This window comes from Rana temporaria, chromosome 12 (assembly GCF_905171775.1).
Source record: "Rana temporaria chromosome 12, aRanTem1.1, whole genome shotgun sequence".
Classification (NCBI taxonomy): Eukaryota; Metazoa; Chordata; class Amphibia; order Anura; family Ranidae; genus Rana; species Rana temporaria.
Genome location: NC_053500.1, coordinates 42,226,050 through 42,246,813, shown reverse-complemented (window position 1 = coordinate 42,246,813; position 20,764 = coordinate 42,226,050). Strand labels below are relative to the sequence as shown.

At 42.4% G+C, this 20,764-nt stretch overlaps 1 protein-coding gene across 1 annotated transcript; it reads right to left on the bottom strand.

Moving 5' to 3' along the window:
* Nucleotides 1-5,645: 5,645 nt before the first annotated feature.
* Nucleotides 5,646-19,693, bottom strand: LOC120919462 (keratin, type I cytoskeletal 42-like). Its single transcript, XM_040331642.1, has 8 exons — nucleotides 19,292-19,693; nucleotides 18,253-18,335; nucleotides 13,940-14,096; nucleotides 11,538-11,696; nucleotides 10,847-10,972; nucleotides 8,073-8,287; nucleotides 7,949-7,983; nucleotides 5,646-6,213 (listed from the first exon to the last, which is right to left on the bottom strand). The coding sequence occupies exons 1-8, from the start codon at nucleotides 19,679-19,681 to the stop codon at nucleotides 6,110-6,112; spliced, it is 1,269 nt and encodes a 422-aa protein (XP_040187576.1). The 5' UTR covers nucleotides 19,682-19,693; the 3' UTR covers nucleotides 5,646-6,109.
* Nucleotides 19,694-20,764: the final 1,071 nt, after the last annotated feature.

The following is a 20,764-nucleotide window of genomic DNA, read 5'->3' as shown; positions in this document are numbered from 1 at the left end:
CCCTCCGGTGTCACATTTGACACCTTTCAGGGGGGAGGGGGGTGCAGACACCTGTCTAAAGACAGGTATTTGCACCCACTTCCGGCCACACGCTACGGGCGAAAGACGGGCATTCCGTCACATCCCGTCTGTCGCCCGTTGTGTGCTGGGAACACTCGGCTCCCAGCACACAGCGTGTGAGCCAATCGGCGGGCGCAGCGCGACTCGCGCATGCGCCGTAGGGAACCGGGCAGTGAAGCCGCAGCGCTTCACTTCCTGGTTCCCTCACCGTGGATGGAGGGGGGAGCAGCAGGGTGACGAGCGATCGGCTCATCCTCTGCTGCGATCACCGCTGGACTCCAGGACAGGTAAGTGTCCTTATATTAAAAGTCAGCAGCTGCAGTATTTGTAGCTGCTAGCTTTTAATATATTGTTTTAGTGGCACATCCGCTTTAACCTCCCTGGCGATATGATTCTGTCTGGAATTACGTACCAAAAGCGGTACAATTATTTTGCAAGGAAATTTGGCGTTTTATACTGTAGGTCTGTAATTTTTAGGAATAACTCACTTAAATCTGACCAAACAAGAGTCTTGTAGGCATCCCAGGTATGTTTTTTTTTTTTAAAACAAAATTATAAATTATAATATAATAAATAATTATAAATAATTATAACAAATAATAATATAATAAAAATTATTCAATAATGTAATCAACTCAAAATCACTGAAATTTGCAGTTGCAGAATTGTCGCTGTCATTACTTTTTTTTTTTTATGACGAATTTCCCCGCAAATCGCTATCGCACATTTCTGCAAGTGATTATAATTTATTATCGCTGTTTTCTAGCTGATCTAAAACCATTTTTGACATAAAGGGACACTTTTGGACAATCTACAGTTTTTAGGCAGAAAGAAAATTTTTTATTATATAAAAGTACATGCAGGGCACTGGGCAGACCACTAGGGACAAGGGGGTGTGTATTTTTTACATACAGTACTGTAATCTATAAGATTACAGTATACTGTATGTAAAGTGTTTGTTTACTTTTTTGAATTTGGCGCCGTTCTTCCGCCCCCGTGCGTCGTAACGTCGCAGGAAACGGAGATCGGCGGCACACGGGGACACTGTGAATCGAGCGAGGAGGACCCGCTCGCTCACACAGCGGGGTGGCATCGCTGGATCCAGGGACAAGGTGAGTAACTTGCCTGTGGATCCAGCGAAAGGTAAGCCGCGCCGCTGCACGTCCACCCCGAGCGTGACTCGGGGATACCGATCTTAGCATTGAAAACCAACCCCGAGTCACGCTCGGGGATACCGCCAGGGAGGTTAATGTAGGTTCAACAATTCAGCAAATCAATGCTCTCTTCCAACACCTGTTCAGGTTAAATGGAATTTAGGAAAATGAAAGTTATTGGCTGCTTGGATTTAACACAGGTTTGCTGGGTCACAGTTTAATTATGCAACCTCTAAAATTGTTGAAGAACAGAACTGCCAATTAAGTGCAGTTTATATGCACTTTCATTCTTTTAAAGTTATCCTGCTTATGCCGAATGCCTATGCATATCACAAGATTCCTTGAGGGTTAACTCAAGTGGGTTACTGATGTTATTTTTTTTTTATACATTTTTTTCTTAAAAAAACAGCTACTCCAGACAAATAATATATCCTTTACTTATTTTTTAATAATTCTATCTGTACTCTGCTCAGATACCCAGGCTTTCGTATTGAGAAAAGCTTCCATATTTCCTGATAGTGTCAAAGCTTCCCCTCTTCCTCTTGCCTCTCACACAATATAGTTGGCCAGTGAGGTGGGCAAACATAGTAATGTGCAAATATGTACCCATACCTGCCCACACCATATCTGGTTCATACTTGATTGCTGATTCATTGATGTTTTAAATTAATAAATGATTCAATTAAATTTAGAGGAGCTCCACACTCCCCCCACAAAAAATGTAATTCAGCAGCTACAAGTACTGTAGCTGCTGACTTTTAATATTAGGGCACTGACCTGTCCAGGCCTCCAGCTGTGTCCTCACCCAAGCCAATTCTTCAATCAGCTATCAGGTCCTGGCGCCACCATCTTGATTAAGGTAAACAGACAGTGAAGCCTTCACAGCCGGTGTTCTACTGCGCATATGCGAAGCGTGCTGTGCTTTGTAAATGGGCCACAGTTTTCTGGGACCTGTAAAGGGAAGGAGGGGGTGCTAAACTTCTGCGTCAAACTGAGACGGAAATGGGAGCTGGTACCTGTCAAAACAGGTGCCCACTCTCCGCTCCCCCCAAAAGGTGCCAAATGTGGCAACGGAGGGGTGGGGGGAGGCAGACAAGCAGAGCTTCCTCTTTTGGGTGGAGCTCAGCTTTAAGCCTAGAGGAAATTTGAGATCTATGTGTAGGTTTTCGCCAGGTTTTTGCCCCCTTCCCTGGCCAAGTGTGCAGGCTTTTTGCAGACCTCGACTCATCGGAACCCTTTGACAATGGACCACTCCATCATGGATTCTCCAATTATAGACTTTACCTGTGCAGGTACACATGGGCAGCAACAATTAGAGTTAGCTAGGAAATGGATGTTTTACCCTGTTGCATTTTACATGCTGAGTTTCCAGTAAAGTTGTTTCTAAAGAATTACTGCCTGTAATATTACTATAGGGTATGTGCACTGGACTGGTGGAGTGGGCAAAGGCTCAGCACGTCCCTACAAATGCCACATACATCAGTTTCAAGTGTGAAGTGATATGTGACAAACATCTCACAGAAGGACTGTATGTTATTTCTGCACATGAGTGGCTCATCTCTGATTCGGGGACTGCTTTAATGTTTGATTTCTCACTTGACCGCAGCCTCTGCCTGTTCCTGGGCATCGGTGAGCACGCCTTCAGGGAACTGGGGAAAGAGAAGGGCAATGTAACGGTATAGCCCGTGGGACCCAGAAGCTCTTGAAGGGTGTGGGGTACTCCTGTTTCAGCTTTACTAATGACTCTTGTGTCTAGGGTCATCCTATGTCCACTAGGGGCATAGGATGACTGAGAACTGATATCTTGGATTACATGAGATGGGACAGTAATGATAATTCACAATGTATTGCAGGATATCTTGAAATATTACAGGTGGTTAATTCTGAACCCAACAGGTCAATATGACAGTGATTCATTTATGTGGGAACACAGGCTGTTAAGGGGGTAATTAAGTCTGCTACTGTCATGTAAATTAACCTTAGTTTGGCTTCTAAAGACCTGTTCATTATGTGATGCTAATTAACACTGTATTGTGTGAAAGTTCTACTGATAATAGATGTGGAATGTGAATTAACACAATCTAAAAGGTTAGATGTCTGACTTATGTTTACTAAAGGAATGTGTATTGTATTGAGGTGAAAAGAGCTTATCTCAGAGTCACCTCGTCTGGGTAAATGGTTAGTAATTAGCTCATGTGGATTGTGTCAGACCCGGTGCCAGAAAGTCTACCCAAGAAATGTGTATTGGAGGCTCGTTAGCACCCATTGTGTGATGTTGTGGGTGGAGTGTGTCATTGTCCCTTTGATTACTGCAGCATGCTTTCAACTGTATAAAAATAGTCTAATTTTACTATTAAAGTGTCATTCGTTTGGAACCAGAGAACAGAGCTGTGTGTCTCGTTTTCTGGGGGAAATCCATATGGATCCTGTCTGCTGGATTGTGGAGTGTCGATAAGCTGTCGTGGGTTGGTGGAATGGAATATCGTAACGGCGTTAACCCCTGACCGTTACAGGCAACCAAACTGATACGAGGCATGGAGGAGCTCAGCTATGAGCAAAGAATAGAGGAACTGAATTTATTCTCTCTTGAGAAGAGGAGATTAACGGGGGATATGATCAACATGTATAAAAACATAAGTGTCCCATATAGTATACTTGGTGTTGAGTTATTCATGTTAAGGTCATCAGAGGACAAGGAGGCTTGCTTTATGTCTGGAGGAAAAGAGATTTACTCTCCAACTACGGAAGGATTTCTTCACAGTAAGAGCTGTGAAAATGTGGAATAGACTCCCTCAATAGCTGGTTCTGTCCAGCTCAGCAGATTGTATTAACAAAAGCTTGGATTCTTTACTAAATGTACACAATATAACTGCATATTAACATTTATAGGTAAAGTTATTCCAGGGAATATCCGATTGCCTCTTGGGGGATCAGGGATGAATTTTTTACCCAGATGGAGAAAATTGGATTATGCTTTATTGGGGTTTTTGCCTTTCTCTGGATCAACTATGGGTAAAGGATTGTGTATATAGGACTGAATGATTTTTTTTCTCCCCTTTTATTGGTTGAACTAGATGGCCTTGTGTCTTTTTTCAACCAGACTAAAGTTTGCAGTGGGAGAACCTTTTGCAAGATGGTGAGTGGTGGCTGTTTAAAGCCGGGGTTCACCCAAAAATCAACTTTCTGCAATTAGATCCAGCATACTTTTTTTATTGTACTTATCGTTTTAGCAGCCTTTGTTATCCGGCTCCGAGCGGGGATTGCTTCAGGGTATAGGCGTTCCTAAGCCAAGCGGAGTTGATCGACGGGCTTCTAAAGCGCGTCACGCCTTCCGAAAATACTCGAAGTGACACTCGAGTGTTTACGGCGCCTGCGCAGTCAGCTCTACCCGGCAGGCGCCGTAAACACCCGAGTGCGACTTCGGGTATTTTCGGAAGGCGTGACGTGCTTTAGCAGCCCGTCAATCAAATCTGCTTGGCTTAGGAACGCCTATTCCCCGCTGGAATCCCCGCTCGGAGCCGGATAACAAAGGCTGCTAAAACGATATGTACAAAAAAAAAAAAAAAAACAGCATACTGCAGATGTCAGCGGTATGCTGGATCTAATGGCAGAAAGTTGATTTTTGGGTGAACATCCACTTTAAGGAGCTTAGATTGTTAGGATAAGATGACCAGATTTTTAAAATGAAATCCGGGGACATTTTTTTTTTTTTTGTTACTAGTAATGGCGGCAATCAGCAACTCTCTGCCCCCCACCTCACCGCCTGTCAATCCTTACTCTTGGAGTCCTGGCTACTACTGGGTGGGGAGTGAAGGAAGATCCATCCACCAGGGAAGGCAAGGAGATAAGCAGGCAGGCGGCTGGCCGGGACTTGAGCCAAGGCAGAAGAACATGCGAGCGGAGCTGAATGGGCATGCACGCGAAACTGAAGAAATATTCCCTCTGCTCCGACCAGCACATGATCATCAGAAAGGGGCACAGATAATGGAAAAAAATACATTCAGATTTTTTTTATTATTATTATTCTGCACTGACTGTCTTTGAAATTGCCCCAACCCCTGTTCAAATCCAATCCGGGGACAAAACCGGGGACAGACTTGGTCCGGGGACAGTGTCCTCAATCTGGGGACTGTCCCCGGAAACCGGGGATGTCTGGTCACCCTATGTTAGGAGGTAATGTTGAAATGAAGGAAGAGTGGTCCTACTTGTTGTAGTAATGTTCACTAGTAGTCCAAAAAGCAGCGAAGGGGCAGACAGCAACCAGGAACCTACAGAATTTGCAAGCTAGTCACTTACTTTATATTATTCAACAATAAAGGACAGACATAGTAAATTTACTTCAGCTATGAGCATTTTGAATTTCACTTGTGTTTTTATCTGTTTGATACTGATTTCCCTTCATTTATAGTAATTAGAGCACAAAAGCAGAAATTATTTGCAGAATATAAGTTTATTGGAAAGGGAAGGAAAACAGATACTTCACACCAAGTTCCCACTGACATCCCTAGGCCTCATTTATGAAAGCATCTGAGAGAAGTATCACCACGGACAGTATCAAACATATTCAATAAAACAGTACAAAGAACAACAATCGTTTCTACAGCAACCAATCAGAAATGTTGTCTTAACTGAACTCATTGCGGAAAAATAAACCTTTGTTGGCTGCCTTGGATTGCAGCTATTGTTTTGTTGTTTGCACTACCTTATTGAGTTAACCTAAACGTGTTGACCAAAGCATCCAGTTATATGGTTCATTTGCCATCTAATTTATTGCAGTGGGTAACACACACTTTCTGAGATCATTCTTATTTTGGACATTGTCTTAAATGAGGTCTAAGTGTTGCTCTCACATATAAGTCATCATAAAACATTTACATATGGTCCAAGACTATCAATTAGATCTTCAGTTTCTCTTCAGTAGCATTCACTTTATGTGACACAATGCGACCGTTCACCACTTCCTCTACAATGGTTGTGACTTTCCTGGTCTTGTTGGGCTCTAGAAATGGAAGAAGAGGTTATTGCATCTGTGCCAAAGAACATGGAATTCACTTTTAAGCTTAAAATTGGTTTGGGTTATTTAAAGTACTACGCATTACTGCTCTTCTATTTAAGACAGGTCAATTGTTTTAGCTTTATAATAGTGATCCCAAAAGCTACTTGTTGGAAATTAAATCTATACTTTGAAAAATATATGGGTAACCTTTGCTGACTTCTACTTGATAGTTTCCTGGCTCCTGACTAAATGGCTTTAATACCTTCTAAATCACTGAATTAAACATGTATGTAGGATATGAATTCTAAATTCATTCAGACTTTGCCTATTACACTTTTTTTCCAAGTCAGAGACCTGCACTACTGAAGTACTGAAGCTAAAGCTGAATTTGGGAAATTTAGTTTCTCGCTTAGTCTAGACTAGAGCAGGGGTCTCAAACTGGCGGCCCTCCATCTGTTGCAAAACTACAAGTCCCATGAGACATTGCAAGGCTGACAGTTACAGGCAGAGGCAAGATGGGACTTTCAGTTTCGCAACAGGTGGAGGGCCACCAGTTTGAGACCTCTGGTCTAGAGGTACATGAATAAAGTGTAATACTGTATTCCTGGCTCTAGCGGGCTTCCTCCATCCATACAATCGGACCAAGACTGGAGCCTCTCTAAGGTGCTCTCAGCCACAGTCACACGCCTGACTTCTGTACATACATTGTATGGTTACTGGCCCGGCACTGTACATGATGACTCCCAGGGACCTCCCACAGCCTAGAACTTCAGGCTAAAGAGAACAATGCTGGAGCGTACCCCTAAACGCAGCGCAGTGTGTGTGTGTGTGTGTGCGTGTGGGGGGGGGGGGGGGCACCACTGCAAGTAGATTTTGTCGAATTCCCACACCTACTGTGGTCATTATTAAGGGCTCCCACTCACTCTGTCAAATTTTAATCAAAATTCTATACAAGGGAATGTAACAGAGACAGCTGAAACACACAAAGGTGGACAGAAACACCCAAAACTCACAAGTGGAACACCCAAAACTCACAAGTGGAACACCCAAAACTCACAAGTGGAAAGGAAAAGAATTGGGAACTATGGCAGGGAGATCCAATTTCCGATTGCATACCAGCAGGAAGTAAGAGGCTGACTCAATCTACCAGACTTCATCAATGTCTAAATATAACTTTTTGGATAGACTAAGGACCAAACCGACCATGTGTATAGCCCATCGGTCTGTTGTCCTTCGGTCCAAAATTTTAAAACATGCTTTAAAATCGAACCGATGGCCCGCTGCCCGATCGGTCCAAACCGATGGTTAGTACAGAAAGCATCGGTTCAAAACCCGCGCATGCTCAGAATCAATTCGACGCATGCTTGGAAGCATTGAACTTCGTTTTATTCAGCACGTCGTGTGTTTGATGTCACCGCGTTCTGACCCGATCGTTTTTTGGAACGATGGTGTGTACGCACATCAGACCATCAGGCCACTTCAGCGGTGAACCGATGGAAATGGCCCGTCGGACCATTCTCATCGGTTTGGAACGACCGTGTGTACGCGGCCTCACTCTTGCATTAACCTGATATTTTTAAGGATTGTAAATGGCTAGACGGATGTAAATCCTGCTGAGATAAATATTGGAATCAATCAATAGCCCTGCATTGTACAGAAGTCCCAGCACTTTGACAGTATACTAGAATAGTGGCTGGAAATCATCTGGATTCCCATGTCTGATAAAAATTAAATATACCTTTCACAGGGATTGATACTTCTTTGCAATGCCATCTGCAAAACATGAGAGTTATAAATATCAGTATATTTTTTAAATATCAAAATAAATATGTACAGTAGATCAAATAAATGAGCAAACTTACGCCTCTCCGTCAAGAAGTCTGCGGTATGTCTCGATCTCCTGTTCCAGACGGGTCTTGATATCCAGTAGAAGTTTGTACTCAGAATTCTGACGTTCCAGATCATTGCGGGCCTGGCTAAGCTGTTCTTCTAAGTTTCCTACAACACCCTGCAATTGTGCCAGCTGTGTGCTGTAGCATCGCTCTGTCTCTGCCAGGGAGCACTCAAGAGACTTTTTCTGGAAGAAATAAATGTTAAAGTGTTATTTCCAGCTACCAGGAAAATAATTTGGTGTCATGCTAAATTGAATTGTACTAATGTCAGAAAAACCTTAAGGTTTGCCATAACTCAAGCCTTAAACCTATGCACATAGACTGAGCAAGGCTTTTACATTCTGGGCTGTACTAGTTCTTTTTAATCCTTCTGCAGCCGCTGATCAGTATATTCTGATGGTGGCAGGTGCTGCTGTCACAATACAATGTCCCGGTGGGGGGGAATTCCTCTATCCGCCCTGTTTGCGTAGATGGAGAAATCATTTTTTTTTGTTTTTTTTTCTACATGTCTATGGTCAGCATCAGAATTGGGTGTCTTGATACTGTTTTTTTTGATGCATGCTTTTTGCACTGGATATCAATGCTATCAATGCAGTGGTGCTTGGTGCAGGATGAGGTATGTAGCAAAATACGGGTTCATTAGTACTATGGTTTAATCTGGCCATACACTATTAGAGTTTTGTAGGCTGAATGAAAAAAATCTGATTTCTCCATGCATGCTATACATTGTGTATGGGAAGATCCCCTTGGTGGGCAATTGTATTTTGACAGCTGACAGTGGCTGTCACAATACTTAAACAGCAGCTTCAACTGGCTGGATGCAATTACTCTTATGGTGTCAATTTTTTGCCTGGCTTTTTTGATTTACCAAACAAAGAATGCCAGGCAGGAGGGTGCTGACAAGGCCACCCACTATGTAAATTCTGGCTGGTACATCAGAAGCCAGACAAAATTCTAGCATTGTATAGCCAGCTTTAGTCTGGCTCAGTGTTTGCCTTAATTGGTTCAGTGTTTTAGGAAGAAAGTGTTGGGGGGGGGGCTAAATGTTAAGTGCTCACTATAGGGGTTAAGCAATCGGAAGAGATAAGTAATAGGGGACAGGCCAATTTATAATGTTACGAGGGAGTGTTGGAGTTGGTTATAGGCACTGCATTAGGTGTAAAGTGTTTAGGTAGTAGATTGTTATATGTTAGGGTTGTGCTTAGGTGTATGTGAAATGTTATTTTTAATTACTGCAAGGGTCATGTCACCTTAGCGATACTGTCATTTGAAATACTCATATGTCCATTAGTCACTCCCTTGCCAACTGGATGAGTGAGGAGTCATTAAATTGTTGAGGGAAATGCTGCAGAATGTAATTTTTCCCCAATGTGTTTACCCCTATTAACTGTATAGCAACCCTGTCGCTGGCAAATTCTTGCCATTGGAAGGATCTCTAATGCTACATGGCCATTAGGGAAGTCTCAGATTTTGGGTGGACTGAGAGCATCATGGGCCTGGTGCTGAGGTTTTTGGTGTGCCATATAAATACATTTTTTTTTGTTAAAACAAATTAAATATATAAACAAATTATATTAAATAGCGAGGGGGTTTAGAGAGAATGGGGCGAAAGAGGGTGAGAGAGAGAGAGGAGGTTGAGAGAGGGGTGGGAGAAAAGGCAAGGGTGAAAGAGAGAGGGGGTGAAAGAGAGAGGGTGTGTGCAGGAGAGAGAGGGGTGAGAGAGAGGGGGGGGGTGAAAGAGAGAGAGAGGGGTGAGAGAAAGAGGTGAGAGAGAGGGAGGGTGAGAAGGAGATGGGGTGAGAGAGGGGGAAGGTGTTAGAGAGAGGGGGTGAGAGAGAGAGAAGGTGCCTTTGGGTAGTTTTAGTAGGGTAGTAATGTGGTGCACTGTGAGTAGAGCCACATTGAGGAAAGAGTGGGAGGAGCTGCCCTAAATGAGATGCATGGGAACATGCGCCCTCTGTCACATCTGCGCGATGTGAATGGAGCCTTACACTTACCAACTATGTAACAGGGTTATTTACTATGACAGACCCTTCCCTGCCTCTCTGCTAATCTCTCTGCATCATTATCCACCTCCTCTCAGTAAACCTGTGCATTCTAAATCCCCCTGACAACCTCTGCACCCTAAACCGTCACCTGCACACCAAACCCCCTCATCTGTGCTTAACTCCACATGCCCCCTGCTCATCTTTGCACCCCAGTCCCCTTACAAGCCCCCTCTTTGGTCATGTTTGCCCTCCAAACTGTAATCCCTTCTCTGTTTATCTCTGGACACCCCCCACCCATCTATCTGCTTACCATTGCAGTACATGATGGCAGGCTCAGTGACCATGGCAAGCAGGAATTGTTGTACACCCCCAATGTCAGCAGTGTAAAGGAAAAGATGGGCCTATCTTAAGAAAAGGGACCTGGAGCTGCAACTCCAATAGCCCCAATGCCTGGAGCCCTGTTCTGTAAACTCCCGACGCTGAGAACAAGTTTATCAGAATTCCCAGGTTTATCTAATTGGAAGTTTGAGGAGACCTAAGTGTTCTTTTTTAAATTGTCATTTTTAAATATACGATTTCATATATAGATGCTGTGTAGACATTTGTATCTGATCAAAACGTCTGCTCTTTCAGCAAACTTTGTTGACAGGGCACCATCAAATTCCAGTCTACTCGACACTCCTACATGTCTCTACCCCACCCACGTGAGATGTGGGGTGGCATGTAATTGTTAAAGAATTAAGAAGCAAAGGTTACCATAGCAAGTTGTGCCTGCAGCTCAATCTCCAGTTCTTGAAGAGTACGTCTTAGCTCTGTCAACTGCGTCTTGTGACATTCAACCAATTCAGTGCTGTGGCCAATCTCCTTGTTGAGCTCTGCACTCTGGAATGCATGAAAAGTAAGTACATGTAATTAATATTGACAGGCCTCATACAGTCCAACATTGAAAGACATTTCTGGCTTAGGCGTAGCATGAGCATGGTCTTATGAAGGCTCATTTCACTGTCCAGCTTTACACTTTCCTAGCATTGGGAAACAAAAAGTGATATTTATTATCTATAAAATAAATAAAAATAAATATAAAGTAAAACAAAGGTGTTTTATTCAACTATAGTTTTGGTCACTACAAAGAATGTGCCCTTTTATATATTACTTGTAGATCTAATCCTCCATCATATACTGGAAATAAAACTTGACCTTTTGTCAGGGCCAGACTTTAGGGTAGGCAGATAAGGCAGCTACCTAGGGCTCTTCAGCAGGATTGAGGGTGCAAAAAAAGACAATAACTGCAGCCCATACTACCAAAGCCATTTAGAGCTCATTGGGGAAAGGTGGGCGCACTTTGGTCTTTTCGCCTTAGGTGCTAAAGGATCTTTCCTGACATTGTCCAAAATAGTTGAACAGCAGAGGCTGAAATGCACCTTGAAGTTAATGAGGACTGGATTACCTTTTCATTGAACCATTCGGCAGCCTTCTGTCTGTTCTGTTCTGCGATATCTTCATACTGGGATCTCATGTCATTGAGAAGTTTGGTTAGGTCCACTCCAGGGGCAGCATTCATTTCCACATTGACGTCGGCTCGCTCTCCCTTTAGAGAATTAAGCTCCTAGACAAATACAATGGGATAGCACATGAATACAATATGTTGGTTTACCCTTCACTTATAATACTAGTTAATCATGCCAGTCTTTGAGTTGATATTTTACTGAATAGATTAGACCTTAAAAAAAAGTTGTCAGGCGGTGGTTTGAATTTCAGTTTTCTTAACATCTCTAGTAGAAGTTAATAGACTTAATGTAAACCTCGGCTTGTGTTGGAGACTGCACTGGACTGACTGGATTGGTAACTGATCCTGGATGGGTATTCGTGTGCGCTAAAAGGAAGGAATATTTTCTGGTGGATAGTGCCCAGTGATGGATGGTGGCGATGGTCCCTCTTGGGGATATTGTCTGCTACCTTTTCTTAGGGACCTTGCGGTCATTTCAGCATGTAGACTTGGATAAAAAGAAAGGAGTATCCAGAGAAATTCAACTTTTAAGGTATAGTTTATAGGCATTTTTTTAAAAGGTAGCAACATGTACATCAAGCCAACGCATTTTGGGGAATACAATTCACCTTCTTCAATTCCCATGAATGGCTGTGTTGAATCAAGGTTTCAGAAACCAGGATGGTAGGATGCCCGCTTTAGTTGTATAGGCAGCTGATACCATGGCTTAATGTACATGTTGCTACTTTTTAATAAACACCTATAAATAATACCTTAGAAGTTCCATTTCTCTGGACATTGGGCACTCCTTTCCTTTTATCCAAGTAATGTAAACCTCTGATAGTTCACCCACTGGGAGTAAATTGAAAACAATTATTTTTTGAGAACTTCTTTAAAAATCTGTCTGGTTGACAAGGGCCTGGTAGCAGTTGTTTTTTTGGCAGGCTGCTTCTACCTTTTGAACTGCAGGCAAAGCAGGTCAAATGCAGCCTTTTCATTCAAATATATGCATTTGCATTCGAATAGCAATTTCAGTGTTTGAAAAGAACACCCCTTAACATGAGCCTCTAAAGAGATGCTATCTTTCTGGGGCAAAATGAGAGTGTGTATACATAGCTCAGGCCCCAGATGTGTAGAATTACCCAGCCATGCTTCTTCTTTGTCTCTCCACACTGCTGGAGCTCTTATGAACAGAATGTGGCTCCTATGTATGGGAAACAAAGGACCTCCCCTATGTGACAGTGCAAGTGACATCACTAGGCCTGAACACTATCATGAAGGCTGTGCTTTTATATCATCTCCAGAAAGTATATGTACTTGGGGATGGGTTACATCATTTGATCCTGAATGGTAAGTGGATATGCCCATTAGAAACATCATCATAGCACAACTTTTTACATTTGCATTCCTGTGCTACTGAGCAAGTGGCCAAAAGCCAAGATCCTATCATGATAACTGAGCAGGGAACCTAGTGGAGGTTGATTGCCTCAGTCTTTGTATATAAATCCTCCTGCATTCTATACCTACTATTGGCAGTGGTGGTGCTTCCATAGTGGGCGCAGGAGCGCCACCCTCTCTCTCCTGCACCCAATCAACAATACATAGATTCATGCATTGCATGAATCTATGTATTGTCACCGCTGCCGCCCACTATTCAGGTGTTCGGCCCCCTGTTGAGCGCCGGCCATCTGAATAACAGGGGTGGGTGTGTTTTGGAAGTGCCTGATTAGACCGAGATGCTCCAATAGGCTTCCCGATTAGAGCCTGTGGGCTCTAGTCAGCTTCCAAATGGTTAACCAGAGGGCGCACAGGCTGTGCGTTCCCTGGTTAAACAGTGCTGTGTTAGGGAATCGCTTCCCTAACACTGACCCGCCTCTCAGCCAATCAGGTGCACCGGGTCTGGTTAACGGTCACCTGAGTGGCTGAAGCAACATTGAGAGTGGGAGAAGAAATTAAGGGAGCGTGGCGAGGACGGCGCTGACCCAAGGAAGTTAAGTGACGGGCTGGCTGCAATTGGGGGCACAAACTGGCTGCAATTGGGGGCACAAACTGGCGGCAATTGGGGGCACAAACTGGCTGCAATTGGGGGCACAAACTGGCGGCAATTGGGGGCACAAACTGGCTGAATTTCAGGGGACAAACTGGCTGCATTTCAGGGTGCAAACTGGCGGCCTTTGATGGGCACATTGGCAGCATTTAATAGACACAGTGGTGGAAATTGATGATTTTTTTTTCAGTTTGTTTGCGCTCCCCAAAAATTTTGAGCACCGGCTGCCACTGGCTATTGGTCATAACTGACCCAAAGCTAGAAGGTAATTGTTTATTAAGATCACCAACATGGTTTTTCCCACCAAAATTCATACCTCTTCATGGTTCCTCTTCATGCAATCAAGCTCTTCCTTCAGACTCTCAAGCTGTGGTGCCAGGGTGGACTTGGCAAATGTCAGTTCTTCTAATACCCTACGCAGACTGCATATGTCTGATTCCACACTCTGATAAAGGAACAGTTCATTCTCATACCTGAAAGAAGAGCATTTATTGAACATCTTCATAATGAATTACATTCAAGTTTGTGTATCAAGCTCAAGTTGACATAGACATACTATATATGAGTGATAATGCTATTTTTTAATAGTCTCTTACTTTTTGGCAGCCTGTATCTTTTGTGATTTTTTATTTTTTTGCTGTGAAGATTGAAGTGTATGTCAGGGCAAAAAGTAAAAAAAAAAATCAGTACTTCTCTGAAGCACATTTTCCCCTTATTTTATCCCTTTAAAGATGTTGCAAGTGCAGAAAATTATCTATGCATCGCCAGAAATACAGAGTTCTCCTAACGTCCTATTCAGGGGTGGACTGACAACTCATGGGGCCCCCGGGCAATAAAAGATTATGGGGCCCCCGGGCTTACAGATGGCCAACACACCAGGAGGCATTGCATAGGCAGGGCAGCTAAAATCTCAGGATTTTCACATCAAAAGCATGTCGGTTTTGGACATATCAGGGACAGATGTAAAAAAAAAAACACAGATTTTTACATACTGTCCCTGGTTTTATTGAGCCTGGCAACGCTGATGGGGCCCCCTAGTGGCATGGGGCCCTCGGGCAGTGCCCGAAAATCCCAATGGTCAGTCCGCCCCTGGTCCTATTATGTACTGACAACCCAGGATTACCAAACTCCCCACCCTTTTTGTCCTTCTGTACAACCATACATTAAAATGGGTTTCCCCCAGAGTTTGATGTCAGCTGACAGCGGACTTTAGTCTGCTGTCGGATAAATATGGTCACAGAAGTGCACTTCTGCACTTCGAGCAGTGACTTCAGCTGATTGGCTTTAGTCACTGTTTGGCCAACATTTTTTTTCCCTTCAATCTTCAGATTATTATTATTATTCAAGATTTATAAAGTGCAAACAGTTTGCAACATGAGGAATCAGAGGGAGCTACTTATTAGAGAGGTAAAATTATACAAATGGTAATAACTCTGGGGTATGAGCTGTAGGAGAAAATAAAAGTATAGTTGTTAGGTGGAGGCAGGATAGGCTTCTCTGAAGAGAATGGTTTTCAGGGTTTCCCAAGGCTCCATTAGTACCTATGTAGTTTGCTTTTGAGCGTTTCTGAAGTGCTTTTTTAATTTTTTTTACTGTAATTTTACAGCAATTTTTACCGCAATTTTATTTTGCAATTTTCATGTTTTTTTGGGGGCAATTTTGTTGATGGGCAGATTCAAAATGCAAATTGCGGCAAAAACGCACTACATGCTTTCTTGCAGCTTCCCAGTTGACGCCTATTGAACCAAAAAAGCAGCGTTTTGTGTTGAAAAAAGTCCCTGATACTTTCCAAAAATGCAGAGGCACACAAATGCATTAATGTGAATGTGTTCCATAGGAACACATGTTAAAAATAATGTCCTATGTTTCTGTAAAAAGCATGAAAAATGCATTGGTGTGAATGGAGCCTGAAAACGAATCTCAAGCCTTGTACACACGATCGGATATCTGATGGAATCTAATCCGATGGATTTTTTCATCGGATATCCGATGAAGCTGACTTTCAATGGTTAAAATTAAATCTGTTTATGGCTTGCTATCTCTTAGCAGCTGTAAAGAAATATAGCAGCAAGCAATAAAAGGGGAGGGAATTTAAAATGAAGAATATAAGCAAAAAGGTTGGATCCTTCAAACTAATCTCTTAAAAATAATACCTGCCTCTAATGCAATCCACTTAAACCCCTAAACAACTAATTTTCTTTGCCCCCCCCCCCCCCAGTCAGACACCCTTTTCCTTTTTATTCAAGGACAGAAATCCTGTCTTATATGTAGAGCTGCCTTTTTACCTCTATAATTCATTTGGGTGTTGGCGGGGAAGGGGAGAGAAAGATATAAACCTCGTACACACGATCAGTCCATCCGATGAGAACGGTCTGGTGGACAGTTGTCGTCGGTTAACTGATGAAGCTGACTGATGGTCTGTCGCGCCTACACCCCATCGGTTAAAAAAACGATCGTGTCAGAACGCGGTGACGTAAAACACAACGACGTGCTGAAAAAAACGAAGTTTAATGCTTTCAAGCATGCGTCGACTTGATTCTGAGCATGCGTGGATTTTTAACCGATGGTTGTGCCTACTAACGATAATTTTTTTCCTATCGGTTAGGAATCCATCAGTTAAATTTAAAGCAAGTTCGCTTTTTTTTAACCGATGGTTAAATAACCTATGGGGCCCACACACGATCGGTTTTGACCGATGAAAACGGTCCATCAGACCGTTGTCCTCTGGTTAACCTATCGTGTGTACGAGGCCTAAGATTTAGGTTTTTCAAGCCAGGTGGTTCCAGGAGGATTAGCTGATTTTAGCTGATTTGTCAGGAAATGGTTGAAATTCAATCTGTTTATGGCTTGCCATCTCTTAGCAGCTGTAAATAAAAATACCAACAAGCAAGCAATAAAAGGGGAGGGAATTTAAAATGAAGAATATAAGCAAAAAGGTTGGACCCTTCAAACCAATCTCTTAAAAATAATACCTGCCTTTAATGCAACACACTTGAACCCCTAAACAACAATTTTTCTTTACCCCAACCCCGATTCAGACACCCTTTTCTAAAATTCTGTGTTATATGTAGAACTGCCTTTTTACCTCTATAATTCATTTGGGTGTTGGTGGGGAAGGGGAAAGAAAGATATAGTCTATCAATGAAGAACCTGCTGAGAAGAGATGATGACTTCTTCATTGTTTTTCTTTTTTTTACAGGTAGGACTTTTTCATATTTAACTTTAAAAAAGAAAACATGAAGAGTTGAATCAGATTTAACAGCAAGTGACGTCATCCAGGAGAGAACCTGGCTTCCCTGCCTATACAATTAACAGGCCTGCAAACAGTGTAGTGGTTTCTGCTGTGTAGACAGGACCTGCCATCTGCAGGTTGATGAAATTGGACAGCACTTTTTTTTTATTCACTTGCAACCATCGTGGTCTGACAGAACCCATTTACAACAAAAACTAACATCTGCCTGCAAGGAAACCCAAAATGAATATAAAATGAATATACTGCATTAGTGTTTTGTCCCATTAGGTTACACTAAATGGAACTGAATGCTGATGGAACATAATCATCACTAAACAGTCCACGATCTGTATGTTGCTAAATGTTAGACCCAGAGTAGGTGAGACAGAGGCATAGATGCAGTACTTACATGGATTTCAAGGACATTGGCATAGGCAGGGTTTAAAGTTTCACAGGAAATATAGTGTTGGGGTGCCTACCTGATGGCGGGGGCAGAGAGTAACAGGAGGGGGGTTCAGTGCAAAGATAACTGGCATTGGCCAAAATTCCTCCCTAGTCCCTACCCACTGCCTTGTTTTTCCTTTTCTGGTGACTTTCATTCAGATGTGGGCTTTTCCTAGAAGCCGTAGCAGCTTGCAGAATTTCAAGGTCTTTGAAGGTGGTCATTATGGTCAAATCATGTAAATTAAGCAGGGACCCATCTTAGGCCCCGTACACACGGTCAGGCAAAACCGATGAGAATGGTCCGACGGACCGTTTTCATCGGTTCACCTCTGAAGTGGCCGTACGGCCTGATGTGCTGAATAAAACGAAGTTCAATGCTTCCAAGCATGCGTTGACTTGATTCTGGGCATGCGCGGGTTTTGAACCGATGCTTTTCTGTACTAACCATCGGTTTGGTCCAATGGGGCAGCAGTCCATCGGTTCGGTTTTGAAGCATGTTTTAAAATTTTGGACTGAAGGAAAACAGACCGATAGCCTATACACATGGTCGGTTTGGTCCGATGAAAATGAACTTCAGTTCATTCTCATTGGTTCGGTCCGACCGTGTGTACGGGTCCTGAGGTTTGGCTCTCCTTATTTTGTATGGTTGAGTGCAAGTAAAGTGGTGGTTGTATCTGTAGTTTTTGGTGCACTTGCCTGTGTTGTACGGCTGGAGGCCTACCCTACAGGTTTTCAAAAATACTGAAGTAAACTACCTGCAAGGACCTAGGGCTCTATTCCTATTGTATTGAATATCATTCTGTTATTACAAGTCTGCTATGGCCATTAAACTCCACTTTGTCAGTTGTATTGGTTTGTTGTAGTGATCAGATAGTTTGGGAGACAAGTTATCTTTAATACCCTAGTTATGAGAAGAGCTAATACATAACATTTATTCTGGTGTCTCTACTTACTTAATTTTGAAGTCCTCAGCAGCCAGCCTGGCATTGTCTATCTGTAGCACAATTCGGGAATTTTCACAACTTTCAGCTAAGATCTGTAAAAATAAAAACAGTTCAGAATTTTTGGTTAAAAGAATAACATATTTTCTTTGTGACTCATACAAAACACAAATATATGTTCTATAGCATTATTTTTTAGGTTTATACTAAATTATACTATGTAATAAAGAGCTTATCAAGGACCCCCAAATAATGCCACATTGATTAAAAAAAATACTCCTAAATTACATACATTTAGCATTAATATTTTTTTATGTTTAAAAATATTTTCTAAATTATGCCCTAAAGGCCATTTGGATACAAGACAAGAATACCAAAAAAATCAATGTCTTACAGTTCATTTTCTTTCAAAATCAGCTAAACCCTGAGTAGTAAAACCTGTTCCCTGCCACAAAAATAGCAACGTTTCGAAGTCACACAGGACCTGACGAAGAGGTCCTGTGTGACTTCGAAACGTTGCTATTTTTGTGATGGTTTCTTTGCAATACATTTTTTGGACATTTTTTATACGATCCTCGGTGTGCTGGCAAATATATTCACAGGTTGAGTATACTGCCTGATGTGTTGAGAAGCACAGACTACTTTTGTGCCTGAACCAGCCTAGTTCCATTTTGCCATGAAGGAGAAACTTTTTTTTCACAGGGTTCAGCCCAGCATCTACCCATGAGGGAAAACCGAGGTCTCTGAGTAGAGCCATTCAGATTACCTGGTTATAACTTCTATACGGTCAACTACAGTTGGCATCAGTGATAAGAGATATAGAAAGGATCCCTCTAGGTGTGCGTTATCGGATGCCCATCTCTAAACTCCAATGTGTAGGGGTATAAATAGCGTTGCTTTTTAGACCCCTGCCAATGATGGTGGTTCATTGCAATTTTGAATTCTAGTTATTCCCCTGATGCTTGCGACATTTTTTCTCACAGAATGTTCTGTCTAACAATACAGGTTCCAAATTTGATAGTGCTACTAAAATCCATCTTCTGTAACCCACCTTGCATTTGAGATCCTCAATTATGCGAAAGAATGGGCTGTAGTCCTCTACTTTTGGCTGATGTTTAATGTACCACTCCTTGATTTTTGCCTCAAGGTCAGCGTTGGCATCTTCCAGAGCCTTGACTTTATCCAAGTAAGAAGCTAGTCGAATGTTGAGGTTTTGCATGGTCTCCTTTTCTCCTCCATGCAGAAGACTATCATTGGCTCCATGACTCCCAACTGAATAGTGTTCAGCTGCTATAGCCAAGTCCCCAGCCAGACTGCTGACCCTGTGGCTGCTCATGCTGCTAACTGATCTTACAGATCCACTTTTCCAATGGCAGGACATGGTGCAAGATGGCAGGTGCAACGTTGTAGATTTCCAAGTAAGAAGCCCTCGGTGGATCATGTAACGCTCCACATCCACAGGGTTTATATACAAGTTTCAAGGATGGGTGTATTATTGTATCACCTTTTTTTAAATAATAAAACACAAACTAAATCCAGGTTGGATTATTACAAATTGCATGTAAAAAACATATAAGCTGTTTTTTGCAGATTCAAGAATGCCTATAATTTTTATGTTGTAGGGGAGATCATTGGTGTTGAATAACAGACAGTTACTCAGCTAAATAACAATTATGACGTTGGTTTTTATATGGCAGCTTTCTAGTAATATGTGTTACTGATATTTTAAGGATTATGGCCGTCACTGAACAGACATGGTGCTAATCCTGCATTTAATGTGACGCATTAATCCATGTAGTTGGTATGTAAATGGGCTTAGTAATGGATACATGTGAAATGGTTACAAAACAAATACTTTTGGTAAATTAAAAAAGCCTGTTAGCTTACTTCTAAAGGTTCTGTCGTAGAGCCCATTCACCAGTGTGCTCTATAGCGTTTTAAATGTGCTGTAGCTAGATTTAAAGAAGAACTAAGGGCACAACTTTTATTTTGGATAGAGTAAGGGAGGATTTTACTTTTGTCAAGTTTTTTTTTTCCATCTGTGTCCCATTAGGGAGATAGCAACAACAGCAAGCGTGCCGATATCTTTCCAAAGTGAGGGAAATCCCTAGTAGACCCAGGGTCCCAATAACTAATGTACCCATTGGAAGATTTCCACTTTGTGCCCATTGCGGAGATTACCCGACCCTCAGAGCAAGACATAAGCGGTGCTAGAAAATAACTACGTTAGTCAGAAAACCTTAGGCCGCGTACACACGATCGGTCCATCTGATGAGAATGGTCTGATGGACAGTTTTCATCGGTCCAAACCGATCGTGTGTGGGCCCCATCGGTTAGTTAACCTTTGGTCAAAAAAATAGGAACTTGCTTTAAAATTGAACCGATGGACGCCTAACCGATAGGTCAAAACCAATCGTTAGCATGCAAAAGCATCGGTTAAAAACCCGCGTATGCTCAGAATCAAGTCGACGCATGCTTGGAAGCATTGAACTTCGTTTTTTTCAGCACATCGTTGTGTTTTATG

Excerpts from the sequence above, each read along its gene's own strand:
- LOC120919462 (XM_040331642.1), bottom strand. The coding sequence starts at position 19,681 with ATGATCCACCGAGGGCTTCTTACTTGGAAATCTACAACGTTGCACCTG. Across the intron at positions 11,697-13,939 it reads TGAAGAGGAACCATGAAGAG|GAGCTTAATTCTCTAAAGGG; the intron begins GTATGAATTTTG and ends GTATTTGTCTAG. Across the intron at positions 10,973-11,537 it reads CCGAATGGTTCAATGAAAAG|AGTGCAGAGCTCAACAAGGA; the intron begins GTAATCCAGTCC and ends CATGCATTCCAG.